Source organism: Vulpes lagopus, chromosome 12, assembly GCF_018345385.1.
Source record: "Vulpes lagopus strain Blue_001 chromosome 12, ASM1834538v1, whole genome shotgun sequence".
Lineage (NCBI taxonomy): Eukaryota > Metazoa > Chordata > Mammalia > Carnivora > Canidae > Vulpes > Vulpes lagopus.
The window spans coordinates 7191380-7205293 of NC_054835.1; the positions used below are offsets into that span (position 1 = coordinate 7191380).

At 54.4% G+C, this 13914-nt stretch overlaps 1 protein-coding gene across 1 annotated transcript; it reads right to left on the minus strand.

Annotated features, from left to right (window-relative positions):
• Positions 1-1469: 1469 nt before the first annotated feature.
• On the minus strand, positions 1470-12595 carry PTGES (prostaglandin E synthase). Its single transcript, XM_041723905.1, has 3 exons — positions 12374-12595; positions 8512-8594; positions 1470-2626 (listed from the first exon to the last, which is right to left on the minus strand). Exons 1-3 carry the CDS (start codon positions 12500-12502, stop codon positions 2377-2379), a joined length of 462 nt encoding a protein of 153 aa, XP_041579839.1. The 5' UTR covers positions 12503-12595; the 3' UTR covers positions 1470-2376.
• Between the last annotated feature and the right edge of the window lie 1319 nt (positions 12596-13914).

The following is a 13914-nucleotide window of genomic DNA, read 5'->3' on the forward strand; positions in this document are numbered from 1 at the left end:
AGTGCTCGGGGCTGGCCCCTCCCTGCTCTCTGCTCACACCTGCCTCTCCTGGGTGAGCAGGGTACTGTCCACGGCACCCAGGGATCAAGGGCCCCTGCCTGGTTCTCAATCCCACTTTGCCAGCTTTCTCAGAGATGCTCTTAGGACACAAACCCAGCTACTCTGATCCCCCCCTCCAATGTCCCCAACATGGCCCCAAAGCCTCAGGGGAGCCTCACTGCTGCTGACCCCTTCAGCCCCATTCCCTGCATGTCCTCATCCCCTTCATCTCCCCTCCACCCCTCACCTTCCCTCATTCTCACCTCCTCTTTTCCCTTCCACCCCCACCTCCCTGGACTCTTCCTCCCCTCCACCTCCCTCCTATGCCCCCACCTCCCATTTCCCCTTCATCCTCCCACCTTCCCTCCATCCCCACGCCCCTCCACCCTCCACCTCTCATCCACTTCCCTGGTGCTCCCACTGCTCCATCTCCCCATTAGGGTGCTGGCACTTGGGATTGTCACTGTCTGTTGTCTTGCTTCCCCCACACACATTGCAGCTGCCTCCCCCAACATCTAGGGGGATTCCAGAGATGAATGGTGTTGCACAGGGGCTCCACGGGCCAACCCCTTCACACAGGTCCCATGTTCACAAGGTTTCTGTGGTGCCGGGTGGCTCTGAGTTAGGCGCTGCGCCCCCTCAGCCCCTTTCCCCAGGAGAGAAAATATTACAACATAAAAATACATCCTAGGTCTGCTCCTCTGGCCTAAACCATATCCCAGCTCAGGGACCTTGGGCTTGGGCATGACTGCTCTCTGCCCCTTGAGCCCTCCTTCCCTCAGCAAAACAGAGATGCCCCTCTCCAGGGATGGGTTTAAGGATCAAGTGAGCCAGGGCTTAGCAAACAGCAGGCTCCGCAGCCACAGTGGAGACTAGAGGCTCGTCTCGCCACCAGGGGGGAGTGTTATCCATTCCTAGCTCGGAGCACGGAGCTTGGAGCGTGGGGCTAGTGGCTCAGGATCCCCTGAGCCCCTATGAGGCCCCCACCCAGCAGGTCCACCAACCCACCAGGGCAGTCCAGGGGCTGCAGCCTGTGGGGAGACACGCCCAGGGGCTTCCCAGATCATGGGGAAAGGGGGCAGCCCTGGGGAGGAGGGTAGGGGGACGGAGGCCACGGGGGACAGCAGCTACAGCAGGGCGTGGGAGCCCAACAGGCTGGATCCACGGCTGGCCCTGTGCTTCAGGTCCGCCCCTCAGTGTCCTCATCTGTGAAAACTGAGTTGATAGACCATTTCACTCACAGGAGGCAGGAGGGGTCAGGTGTCAGAGCAGCTTATTGCTGCACAGCTCAACACACCCAGTCAGGGTGTGTTTGTGTGTTTGCCAGAGACGGTGTCCTGTCAGTTTAGCCCCCACACACATACCAACAAAACTATCCAGCGAAAATTACCAACTTGGGGGGTGGACCCCAGGAACAGGCAGCCGGGATGTCCTATGGTGGTGGGCCAAGCTGGACACACTCCATTTAATGACAAAAGCCACATATATCTCAGAACAAGAGTGTGGGAGACACACTCACAGACTCCCCACGGGGGTGCTCATTTGTGGGTTTTCAAACCTTGCAGTTACTAAAGGAACTGGAAATTTCCTTTAAGTTGTTAGTGTTTCAAGGCCCAATGTCCTAGCTTGACAAGCCTTTAGGGGAGACTGACTCCTCGGAAAGAGAAGCCAACTGTACTGGAGGCCCCTCCTATGGACATTTGCACCTAGAAGATGATCCCGGGAAGGATGAGGACTGAGCCAAAGGGGGGTCAACCAGACACGGAGGAAAATAACCCTACCTTCACCTTGATAAACTCCCACCACCCTATCCTGGGCCCTGCTTCTAGAGGGACCTGGCAGTGGCTCCCAGGCCTGGCCATCAATGGGACACGGGGGGAGCTTTTGTAAAAATGTGGATGCCCAGGGCCTGCTCTGAACTAGCTGAACTGGAACCTCTGGGTGGCTCTCAGACATTTGCATTTATCATAGCCCTGGATCTGGATGGTCGTCTGGTTTAGGAACCTGGACTGAGTCTCCTCCGATTCTTAGCAACAAAGAATGTGGTTTTTAATGCTCTGGTATTTGAGTAGAAGGATTTTCTAGCAATCCTGACATCTCTATGTGGTCCAATCAGCCACTTCACCCGGAAATCCAAGGAGCACGCACACATACATGTGCACACGTTCATGCCAACACACGCAGGCCTGCGGTGCCCGGGATCCTGTGTTCAGCACGTTGCCAAGAAGCCAGGTCCTGGGAGCCTATTACAATCTCGAAAGGATGCCCAGTCCCCCAGGTACAGTCACAGCGGCTCGTGGCCAGTGGTCTGGTGGTCGAGGCGGTGTCAGCTGCAGGTCACAGGTGGCAGGCTGCTTCCCAGACGATCTGCAGGGCCATGGAGGCACAGGGGAGCTGGGCCACGGTGTAGGCCAGGGAGCGGGTGGGTGCCCGCAGCTTCCCCAGGTAGGCCACGGTGTGCACCATGCGGCCCAGGAAGAAGATGAGGAAGTGCATCTGGGCGATGAAAGGGTCAGGCCCCAGGAAGGAGTAAACGAAGCCCAGGAACAGGAAGGGGTAGATGGTCTCCATGTCATTCCGGTGGGCTCTGGGAAGGCAAGAGCGCGTGGTCAGTCAGGTGTCGGCATTGGTAACATCATGGGGGCTGCAGCCCCCTGCCCTGAGAGGCCCCGCACCACCGGGGATCATCTCAGCATGCCAAGTCCTTTCACGGCCAGGACAAAGAGATACCACGGAGGCAGGAGGGACAGCAGCTCCAAACTGGCACCTGCCACAGCTGAGGGATGAAGCCCCGCTTATAGGCTAGGAGCCAGGACAGGCAGCAGGCTGGGGTTTCCTCATTTCCTTAGCAAGCTCTCCAGGACTTGGCCCCCGCCACACTCCCCACCGTCTTCCCCTCTGGCCTTGGACACCAGGTGGAAAAAGTGGGGCTCTGAGGGTTTGAGAGCTGGGTGGAGTCCGACTCGAGCCTGTGCCCTTTACCGCCAGGCAGGGCTTCTCTGAGGCCACCCTCCTGAATGCAGGTGCCTGGGCACTCCTGAGTGGCATGGGCTAGAGCCTAAGAGCATGCATCTGAAACACTTGCCTGATTGTTCTATTCTACCCCTGAATACCAGCAAACCCTCCTTCCCCTTTCAGGGACCATAACAGAGCTACTTCCACTCGCTGGAGCTGACCCACTGCTGGTCGTTGGTGAAGCTCTTCCTTTCATCATGCTATCCCTGTTGTTGTTGTTGTTTTTTAATTTTGTTTAAAATGATCAAGCGTGTGAGTATGTGTGGTGGTGGGGGGTGCAGCGTGGGGGACGGAGTGGGAGGGCTGTGCATAACCCCGCCATAAATAAATGACCAAGAAAGAAAACTCATCCACTTCTGCAAAGAGTTTGGTTCACATTTTCCATGACTCCTGCTAATAGGCAGCTTCCTTGGGAAGAGGTGGGGAAGGTCAAGTCCCATAAATTAGAGGCTGAGCCAGCGATTGAGGCCATAGATGGTTCATTGGAGGATAAACAAGAAGTGGGCTCCAGGGCTGTGACCTCCCCCAAGGACAGGCCATGTGTACTGAGGCCTGGGAACTCTGCTGGAACCAGAGCACTTTCTCCAGGTCCTTCCAGCTGGAAGGCATTTCACCAATAAGGTGCCAGCAGGCCAGGCCCAGCCCCACAGCTCCCAGGTGTTGGGCCTGCTGCAGAGTCCTTCCCTCCCACTTGCAAGGAGAGCCTGAGGCAAGGGCTGACCTGGGCCGGGCAGGGCAGGGCAGGGCAGGGAGGAGGCATTCCTCAGAGGCAGCCCAATGCTGCTGGGGTCTCAGCCCCAAGACTGCGGTAGGTGTGGTCCAGACAAGACATTTGCCTTAAAGCCTGGATGATAAGGAGTCATCCACAGGTTGCCCCTACGAGGGAAGAACTTCCAGGGAATGAGACTGGCAAGCACAAAGGCCTCGAGGTGGGGATGTTCAGGTGTTCAGGGCACACAGTGACCCAAGCGTCTGGAGAGTGGTGGAATGAGAGGGAGCAAAGCAGGATGAGGGCAGGAGAGAGGTCTTGTGAGGTGGGGTACTGGAGCCTGGGTACTGTATAGAAGCTTCCATAATCCCAGGGGGTCTGGATCTTCCTCAGGTCAGACTCAGGGCATAGTAGTTGGCGTCTGTCCTGTCTTGGAGCCTACAGGAGCCCTAGTTTCTCCTGAGTCTCCACTGTGGGAGCCGGCCCCGGGGAGAGCAAGTCTGCAGCAGGGCACATCTCGCCCAGCTCGGTGGGGAAGGCTGCTGCTTGCCCCTCCCTGCCCTGGCCACAGGGAAGAACTAGACGGGGAGGCTAGGCCGGGGGCCACCCCAGCTCCCTGGGCAAGCAAGTCCTTTACCTTACTTGTGTGGTCTGACTGGGGGAGGGGACAGCAGGAGCTCCCCTAAAATGGCTCTTCCTGAAGGAAATGGGGCTTTGTACCCCGGCATACCCCAATACACTATTAGAGAGACACTTTTGGAAAACCTATTCTAAGACAGTGAGTCAGTTTTTAGAACGCTGTTAAGAGAGTCATGGGCCAAGGACCCCTGGATGGCTCAGCGGTTGAGTGTGTGCCTTCAGCTCAGGGCATGATCCCAGGGTCCCGGGATCAAGTGCCACATCGGGCTCCCTGCATGGAGCCTGCTTCTCCCTCTGCCTGTGTCTCTTGAATAAATAAATAAAATCTAAAAAGAGAGAGAGAGAGAGAGAGAGAGAGAGAGAGAGAAACATGGGCCAAACTCCAAAGAACAGATGAGGGGGAGCAGGGTGGAGAGAAGGGTAAGATGAGCCAGGTTCATGGCAGGTGAGGGGCATCCCCACTCTTCGGGGCAGAACAGAGAGGCCAGGAAATGAATATCCCCCGCCCACCCCCCACCCCTCTCGCAGAAAACCAAGCAGTGGTGCTGAGCCCACCTCCTAGCTCCGGGGACCCAAGGGCGCAAGGGTCACCAGTGAGGGAGGAGAGGTGGCCATGGGGCTGAGAAAGCCCTGAGGCTCTGACTCTCAGTGTCCCAGGCTGGCACACACGTCCCTCCTCCCTCGGGTAGGACTCCAACCACAGACGGATGCCCCCACGAAGCCACAAGTGGTGCCAAGGGCAGGGAGCTGTGGGGAAACCAAAAGTGAGGCAAGAAAATACTTCCCTTCCCTGGGGGCCTGGATATACACTGGCAGACATGGAGGGAGTCACGTACAGGAGAGACGCCTCAGCAAAACGTGTCATTCCAATAATAACCACTTTTTAACGTAAAAGTCACCCAAAGCCAGTCCCTGCTAGACTGGACTTGCTGGGCCTCCCGCAGCACCAGGCCGCCTCTCCCCCTCTCCAGATGTTGCAACACACCCGCTGCAGGGGTGCAGGTGACGGGCGGAGAGAGGGAGACCTGCGGGTACCCCCAGGCAGCTGGCAGGGGCCACTGCGGTCTGTCCTCTTCCCTGGGTCCCCCTGCCGCCCACACAGCCATGCGGTTAAATGCAGGCCTCACGGTTGCTCAATCTCAAAGGCAGGTAACAAGTAGAGTACAGTCTCATTCCTTTTTATTTTATTTTTTTTAAGATTTTTTCCATCCATCCATGAGAGACACAGAGAGAGAGAGAGAGAGAGGCAGAGACACAGGCAGAGGGAGAAGCAGGCTCCATGCGGGAGCCTGATGTGGGACTTGATCCAGGGACTCCAGAATCACGCCCTGGGCCAAAGGCAGACGCTAAACCTCTGAGCCACCCAGGTGTCCCTAAAGTCTCATTCCTGCAGAGCCAAGGGGTCAGACGGCCTGGGCCAGCCCCTCCTGGGGACATGTCTATGAAGTGCTAGGAACATTGCTGCCCCCAGGGGGCTGTGTGCCTGATTAACTTGCCATCCTCATCCTCCTCATCCCCCTTGTTGCCCTTGCCAGCCTTGTCCTGGACGTGACTGTTAAGGCTCATTCCACCCTTGCCGGCCTCCCCCCTCCCCCCGCCCCCGGGGCGCCTTGGCCAGGTGAATGAAAGTCCCTTAGGGAGCAAGAGAAAGGAAGGCCTGGCAGGAGCCTGCAGTCTGATCCTGGGCCTCAGGTCACCATCCACAAAATGAACCTGCTGGATGGGTGATGTCTAGGGGCCTTCTAGGGTTGTGGTTTAGGAACCAATCTCCTGACAAACTGGTTCAGTCGGATTAAGGATTAAGGCTGCACGCTCCAAATTTAGGTGGAAACTTTGCAAAGTGTGAGTCAGGTGTGTGTCTTCCTTCTTTGGGGCCACTCAGGTACTTCCTCACTGCACTTTCATACACTTAGGCTCAGGATTTGGCCTGAATACGTGTCACCAGGGAACTCAGAGAGCGATCATGGAAGATGCTGGGTTTCATCGTTTCCCTTGAAACCTGGTTCTGACTTCTCCCAGAGTTTCTGCTCCAGTGGTGTTGCTAATCTGCAAGGCAAATTTATCCTCCAAGGACCAAGGCCTAAGGGCTTTCCTGTCTGTGCAGAAGGAGAATGGACTGCATCACACACTCTGGGCTAATATTTAACCAGCTTGCTTCTAGGGCATGTCCTCCTCAGGTTTCAGCTTCTCTGGCAGTGGATGATGGGATGTGTGATGTTCTGAGCTCTGCACCTTTGAGGTGCCATGATGTTATGTGAAGTCAGGAGGAGGGGGAGGAGGAGGAGTGCCAGGGGACCAGGAACCTCCAGGTCTGGGCTGATGGGCTGATGAGTCCCCAATAAATACCTGTGCATCAGGTTCCCCCCACCAATAGACACTTGCTGAAAGGATATAAAATGTTATTTGATAAGAGGTGCTCGAAAAGTGCTGAATTGAAATTCCAGCCATTTGAGCATCACTCCTATGGAGAGTGGGTCATTTGGATCAGAAGGAAAAATTGCATTGGGTGGGTGGAAACATCTGGGCACCATGTGGGTCTGTTGGTTACAGCCACTAAAAAGAAACTAAAGGTCCTGTAAGGTCCTGTAACCTCTCTGTACCACAAGTAAGCTTGCTGCACAGAATCTGCGAACCCTGGGAGAAGCTGGGTGTACCCCACAGTAGGCAGCCTGCTGCCTCAACTCACGCCTTTCTCCACTGCCCAGGAGAGTCAAGCCAACCAGGACGAGGGTGAGATAAGGGTCACCAGTATGGCTTCATGTAGGGGTAAGGCTTTGGTCACTAATGTACAACCAGCGCTTAGCACAGTGCCTTGCATTAAGTGCTCATTGCACGTTGGATGGACGGATGGACGAATGGATGGATGGATGATGAACCTCATATGAAGAACTACACACTGGAGTTTTATTAGAAAGGATGGAACACGAGGCGCCTGGATGGCTCAGTTAGTTTAGTGTCTGCCTTCAACTCAGATCATGATTCCAGGGTCCTGAGATCAAGCCCCGCATCAGGCTCCCTACTAAGCACAGGGTCTGCCTCTCCCCCTGCCCCTGGCTGTGCTCGTGCTCTGTCTCTCTCAAATAAATAAATAAAATCTTAAAAAAAAAAAAAAAAAGAAAAAGAAAAAGGGTGGAACAGCAAAGAATTTTACTTCCCACATTTACTTTACATATTTCTGTAATGTTTAAGAACCACAGGTATGTATATTATTTTCAATGGCCAAGAAAACGCAAAGAAAAAAAAACACACCCCACTCTCTTTCAATAAAAGAATCTCTATTATTCATAGCACAGCGTCCCACCCATCTGCCTGTGATGCATGGGAATACACTGAGAATTATGGGACTGTTCGCCTCCTGCCTCCCTCCTGGGCAGCCTCCCAGCCTCCCACTTCTCCCCCCAACTCCGATGCTGGTCCCTCTCCCCTGGAAACGCTGCCTCCTCACTCTCTAGCCCACTGGTATGAACTGCAGCAAACTGCCAAACACTTTCTCTGTTATGAACAGTGCCTCATAAGCCCTTGCACTGCCTTAGTGTGTACGTGTGAACAAAACCGCAGGATGCATTTAAGCGGGAAGAAATATTGCTGAATGGTGCACAAATCGACTTTCACCGCAGAGAAAGCCTGAGAACAGCCTTAATTCCCATTGGAGGGGAACAGGCCAGACAGCTAAGAACCATCCCTTCGGCAGGGTAATGGCCTAAGTCTGACAGCGCTGACCCAGTAGGTGAGACTCTGCTGTGAGCTGATGGGGAATACCCCCTGTGAATGGACCAGTGGGTGAAGGTTACCCTTTGGGGGTAAAAAGGAAGCAGAATGAGTCCCTGAGAAGATGCAGAGACGCCCTGTGTTTGCCCCCAGAGGGTAGAGCTGGGTGGGGCCTGGAGGTCAGAGGGGAGGTGGGGACTGAGTTCTCACTGAGCATCTTTCTCCAACTCTGGGGTCCTGAGTCATGAGCATGTATTACTTTTCCACAATTAATTAGTTATTAAATCCATGAGTAAATCTGCACTGTCTGAGGGGCTCAGGAAGGCAGAAGACCTGGGTCCTCTGGGTGTCCCCAGCCCCATGTCCCAGAACAGGCCAGATGGAGCCCCATCAGTACTTGCCTGAGGCAGCGATCCACATCCTGGTCACTCCGGCAATACTGGAGGCCTCCATGTCTCAGGGCGTCCTCAGGGTTGGCAAAAGCCTGGAACGTATCAGCCAAGAATTACTGTTTGAGCTCCAGGTGCTGGCACTTGTCATGAACGAGGCTACTATGGACTGAATGCATATGCTCCGCAAATTCATATGTGGAAAGGTAAACTCCAAGGAGGTGGGGTGATTGGGCCTTGGGGGTAGAGCCCTCGCAGATGGGTTCAGTGCCCATTAAGAGACACCCCCCCGCCACGAAAGCTCCCTTGCCCCTCTGCCACTGGAGGACACAGTGAGAAGATGGCCATCCTGTGAACCCCGAAGGGAGCCCTCAGCCCTCAACCAGACTCCAAATCTGCTGGGACCTTGGACTCAGACTTCCCAGACTCTGGGACCATGAGAAATAAATCTGTTTGTAAGCCCCCGCCATCCATGGTCTGCTGTTATAGCAGCCAGAACAGACTAAAGCAAAGGCCCTCCTGCCCCTGCTCTTGGGAAATTGCCTATGAACACTGGAGGCCTCCGTGTATTGGGAAATTGCCTATGAACCAGGGAAGACCAGGTGGTGAGTGTTCAAAAAGAGAAGACCTTAAAAAAAAAAAAAGAAAGAAAGAAAAAGAAAACCTTGACTCTTATTAAAAAAAAAAAAGAGAGAAGACAAGCTTGGCCTTGAGGATGTTCACAGGAGACCTGACCACATCTGGGGGTCAGAGAAGACTTCTGTGGCCAAGCTTTGAAGGATCCAACATTAATCAGATGAAGGCAGGGTTGGAGAAATAGCATTGAAGATATACAGAATAGCACATACAAAGGCCCTAGGGTCAGAAGATAGACATGTGTGAAGGACAGAAAACCAGTGTGGCTGGAGCATAGAGAGCAAGGCCCAAGATGAAGTTGCTGGGGTCCTGGAGGCACTCTTAAAAATGTGGACTTTGAAGTAACAGCAATGAGAGTGTTTGATAGTCAAGGGCAGGGAACCCCAGTTCTTTACTGACTAGCTGCACATTTGTTTTAAAGATTCATTCATTTGAGAGAGAGAGAGAGTCCATATATGTGTGTATGCGTGGGGGCTGGGGGGGTAGGGTGAGGGGGGAAAGAGATGGGAGGAGAGATGGGGCAGGGGAGAGGGAGAGGATCCCAAGCAGACTCCCCCGTGAGCACAGAGCCCAACATGGGGCTCCATCTCACGACCCTGAGGTCATGACCTGAGCCAAAAATCAAGAATCAGGTGCTCAACCGCCTGAGCTTCAGCTCCCTCATCTGTGAACTCTGGATTCAATGGAGGTCATTTCCTACGTGAAGAGTAAAGGAGAGAACTGGAGAGGCCTTTGCACTAGGCAGGGGTTCCATGAATGGTCTGTGGGCAGCAGCGACTTAAGGTGAAACTTCAGTCGTCGGAGGCCCACACCCCGCACCCACGTGCCTCTGGCAGGCCAGCCCCCCAACTCCACAGCCACCCCAGCAGCAGGCTTTCTCAAGCACCCATCCAACAGGGCAAATCCTGCTGCCTCGGACTCTGGAGCCCTGGTGACCTCTGTCCCCAAGGCGCTGATCTGTCCCACCCGGTGGGGCTGCCTCTGCCCCACCCCAGAGTTGAACGGGCCCATGCCTGAGGCCTGTCATGGCCAGGATTCGAACCCCCACACCCAGAAGTCCTCTCCACTGGCCTTTTGGTCAGGGACTCGCCAATTTGGATGGCTCCATCCAGCCATGGTTTCCTTCCAAGGATCCTAGCGTTTAGTGGGGACCTGCTTTTGAAGTTCAGGGTTCTGGGGTTGCTCACTCCTAAAGGCAGGACTGGAATCCAAGCCCCTGGTGTCAGAAGCTGGAGAGCTCCCTCTAACTGGGCCAGGGGTGTAGAGAGGGTGGCTGGCCTCAGTGTACCCCCCTGAGTGAGCTGTGGCTGCTGCCTTCAACTGAATTCCAGTTTCTGTTGTTGTTGTTGTCTTAAGATTTTATTTATTTATTCATGAGAGACACACAGAGAGAGGCAGAGACAGGCAGAGGGAGAAGCAGGCTCCAGGCAAGGAACTGGACGCAGGACTGGATCCTGGGACTCCGGGATCACGACCTGAGCTGAAGGCAGATGCTCAACCACTGAGCCACCCGGGTGTCCCTGAATTCCAGTTGTTAATAAGTCATGAGAACTTTGGTGGAGCATTTGTTGTGTGCCAGGTGCTGACTTCTGGCTCTACCATGACTACCCTGTTTCCAGATGAGGAAACTGAGCTCCCGGACTTGCCCTCGGTCCAAAGCTGGTGGGCGGAGGAGCCAGAGGCCCACATCCATCATCTCCCTGCAGGGTGACTCCTTGGCAGAAACAGGAGGGAAGTTCTCAGATAGTAAGGAGCCTCAGGGGACAGCCTAGGGGCTGGGAAGGTTTCTCTCTGCTCCTCCCCACGACACTGGGGAAAGGCAGTCTCAAGTCGTCCCTTACAATCCCTGAATTCACAATAAAAAGAAAGCTCTTGGCCCCTGCAGCTTGTGCTGAGAACTCTATGCTCCAAGTTTGTGGAGCCAGACACTGCCCCCCACCCCTACTTCAACCTCTGCTCTGTGGCCTCCAAGGTAGAGTCTCCTCTCAGCCCAGGGTCCTCACCTGAAAACAAGGTGAAATAATTTCCCCCCACCTCCCCCAGAATCAGGGTGTGGATTAAACGCTCAGCTCCAAGGAAGGACTCAGTGGGTGAATGCAGCTGTCCCTGCTGGGTGCCTGGTGGGTGCCTGTATCCCACACCCAGGATGGATCAAGGCAGGGGGAGGGCAGAGGCCATCCTTGTGCCTGTGCCTCTGCCTCTGGGCATAATTTCCCCCAGGGAGCTGCTCTGCCTTGAACCCTGCCTGCACCTGTGCCATGGGCTGAGTCTGACTTCCCAGTAAGATCCCGGCTCCCTGGTGTCCACCCCCCAGAGCTAGCTAGCCTTGCTTTGCTTTTGAACTGGACAAAGGGGCACAGCTTCTGGAAATGATTCCCCTATTGAATAATGGGACTGCTGGCCAGCTTGGCCTGAAACTTCTTGGGCTCGGGCTGTCCAATGCGAGCCAAGTTGTTCTGAATGGGTCGTCCCGCCCACCGGCTCACCCCGGCTCAAATCTCAACCTCTTTATTGTTTTGGCTCTGGGATTTGGATTAGTGGGAGAAATTCCTCCTTGAAAATTCCAGTGGAGGGTGCCTGGGTGGATCAGTCAGTTGAGGGGTAACCATCTGACTTGGCTCAGGTCATGATCCTAGGATCCTGGGCTGGCTCCCTGCTCAGCAGGGAGTCTGCTTCTCCCTCTGCCCCTCCCTCGGCTCGTGCTCTCTCTCTCTCAAATAAATAGATAAAATCTTTTTAAAAAGAAAAAAATTCCAACGGAGCCTGGCGAGACCCGGCCTCTTGAGGCTGCGGTGGCTTTATACGCAGCCTTGCCACTGAGTTGGGAATTTCCACTTTTAAAGAAAGGTTTCTCAGCTCCTGTGTCATTAGTTCCCACTCCACCCAAATAACCAAATATCAGATCTCCTGTGCTGAGAAGCTTCCAGGTTGGATGGGGGCTTCGTCCTGTCTCACTCCACACTCAGGGACCTGCTTCTCTTTGAGGCACAGCAGCACTCACTGTGCCAGTACTTACCTGGTGGCACAGCAGTGAGTAAATGCTCCTTGAAACAGAGGACAAGAAGGTGTGGGCCCGGCCATCTCACAGGACTGGAAGAGGCACCTGGGTCCCCCCCGACCCTCACACCCTGGCCCTGAACACAAGGTGGCCAAGCTCCCCATCTCCACACCTTCCCAGCAGGGCAGCCAGAGAGCCTCCACGTGGGGAGGTGGGGCTCGGGACTCCGGGCCGGCATACCTTCTTCCGAAGCCTCACTTGGCCAGTGATGACAGCCACCACGTACATCTTGATGACCAGAAGTGCGCTGCAGAGCAGGAAGGCTGGGAGCGCCTGGCCACTCACCAGCGCCAGGACAGGGGGAGGCATGTCGATGCGCAGGCAGGAGCTCTGGGAAAGACGGCGGAGCAGCAGGCGTGTGGCTCAGTCTCCAGGAGGTGGGGAGGTGGAGGAGGCGGGGAGAACCAGGAGGAGGCTTGTCTGCACTCAGCCCCCGCCCACTCTCAAGGCAGAGGCAGCTTCTGTCCGCAGATGCTGGGAGAAGCAGAGGGCTGAGGTGGCCCCGATCCAGGCTCCGCCCCCAGACTACCCTCTGGGGGGGCCAAATCTTAAAGATTTTCTGTTTCCTCATCTGTAAAATGGGGGTGTATAGCAGTGCCTGCCTCTGGGGGTGTGACAAAGCTGGACATCTGGCAGGAGCTCCCCAGGTGGCAGTTGTTGCTGATCTGTGTGTGCTTCCCAGAGGGTCAGGGCAGGTGGTGGGCATGAGAACTGAGCCATCTGTCCCCACTCTCAGCCTGCACATTTGAACCACAGCCATAGATACCTTGATGTGACTTTGCCTTTTTGTAGTGCGTTACCTAATGGCACCCCAAAGATGTCTACTCTCCAGTCCCTGGAATCTGTGATTATGTTCCCATACATGACAAGAGGGACTTTGCAGATGGGATTATGTTAGGATCTCGAGATGTGGGTGAATTCAATTCAATCACAAGAGTCCTGGGCAGCCCAGATGGCTCAGCAGTTTAGAGCCGACTTCAGTCCAGGTCATGACTGGAGTCCGGGGATCAAGTCCCACGTCAGGCTCCCTGCATAGAGCCTGCTTCTCCCTCTGTCTGTGTCTCTACTTCTCTCTCTCTCATAAATAAATAAAATAAAATAAAAAATCACAAGAGTCCTCCAAGAGAGAGAGAGAGGAGTCGAGAGAACAGATGAAAAGACAGAAACTGAGGTCAGAGCGGAGAGAAGAATGCCATACTGCTAACTTCGAAGATAAAGGGGGCAGGCCATGACCCAAAGGATGCAGGCGACCTCTAGAAACTGGAAAAGACCAGGAAACAAATTTCCCCTGAAAGCTTCCAGAAGGAATCAGCCTTGGGATACCTTGATGTTTAGCTCACTAAAATTGGTTTGGGACTGCTGGTCTCCAGAACTGTAAAATACTGTTGTTTAAAGCCATGACATGTGTGGTAATTTTTTACAGTCGCTATGAGAAACTAGCACACCATTCTCCTTTGTTCTGTAGCATCTCTGGGCAGCCATCCCTTGGAGATGTTGCAGGTTCCATTCTCAACCATGGTGATAAAGGAAGTATTACAATAAAACAGCTCAAATGAATTTTTTTGGTTTCCCAGCACGTGTAAAAGTTATGTTTACTACTGCACTGTAATCTGGTAAGTGTGTGAGAGCAGTACATCTAGAAAATAGGGCATAGGGACGCCTGGGTGGCTCAGCGGTTTGGTGCCTGCCTTAGCCAGGGGTGTGATCCTGGAGTCCTGGGA

What these genes read in the sequence shown, in the direction of transcription:
- PTGES (XM_041723905.1), bottom strand. Translation starts at nt 12,502, where the DNA reads ATGCCTCCCCCTGTCCTGGCGCTGGTGAGTGGCCAGGCGCTCCCAGCC. An exon ending in AAGTGAGGCTTCGGAAGAAG is followed by an intron (nt 8,595 to 12,373) that starts GTATGCCGGCCC and finishes GATACGTTCCAG; the next exon opens with GCTTTTGCCAACCCTGAGGA. An exon ending in GATGTGGATCGCTGCCTCAG is followed by an intron (nt 2,627 to 8,511) that starts GCAAGTACTGAT and finishes TTGCCTTCCCAG; the next exon opens with AGCCCACCGGAATGACATGG.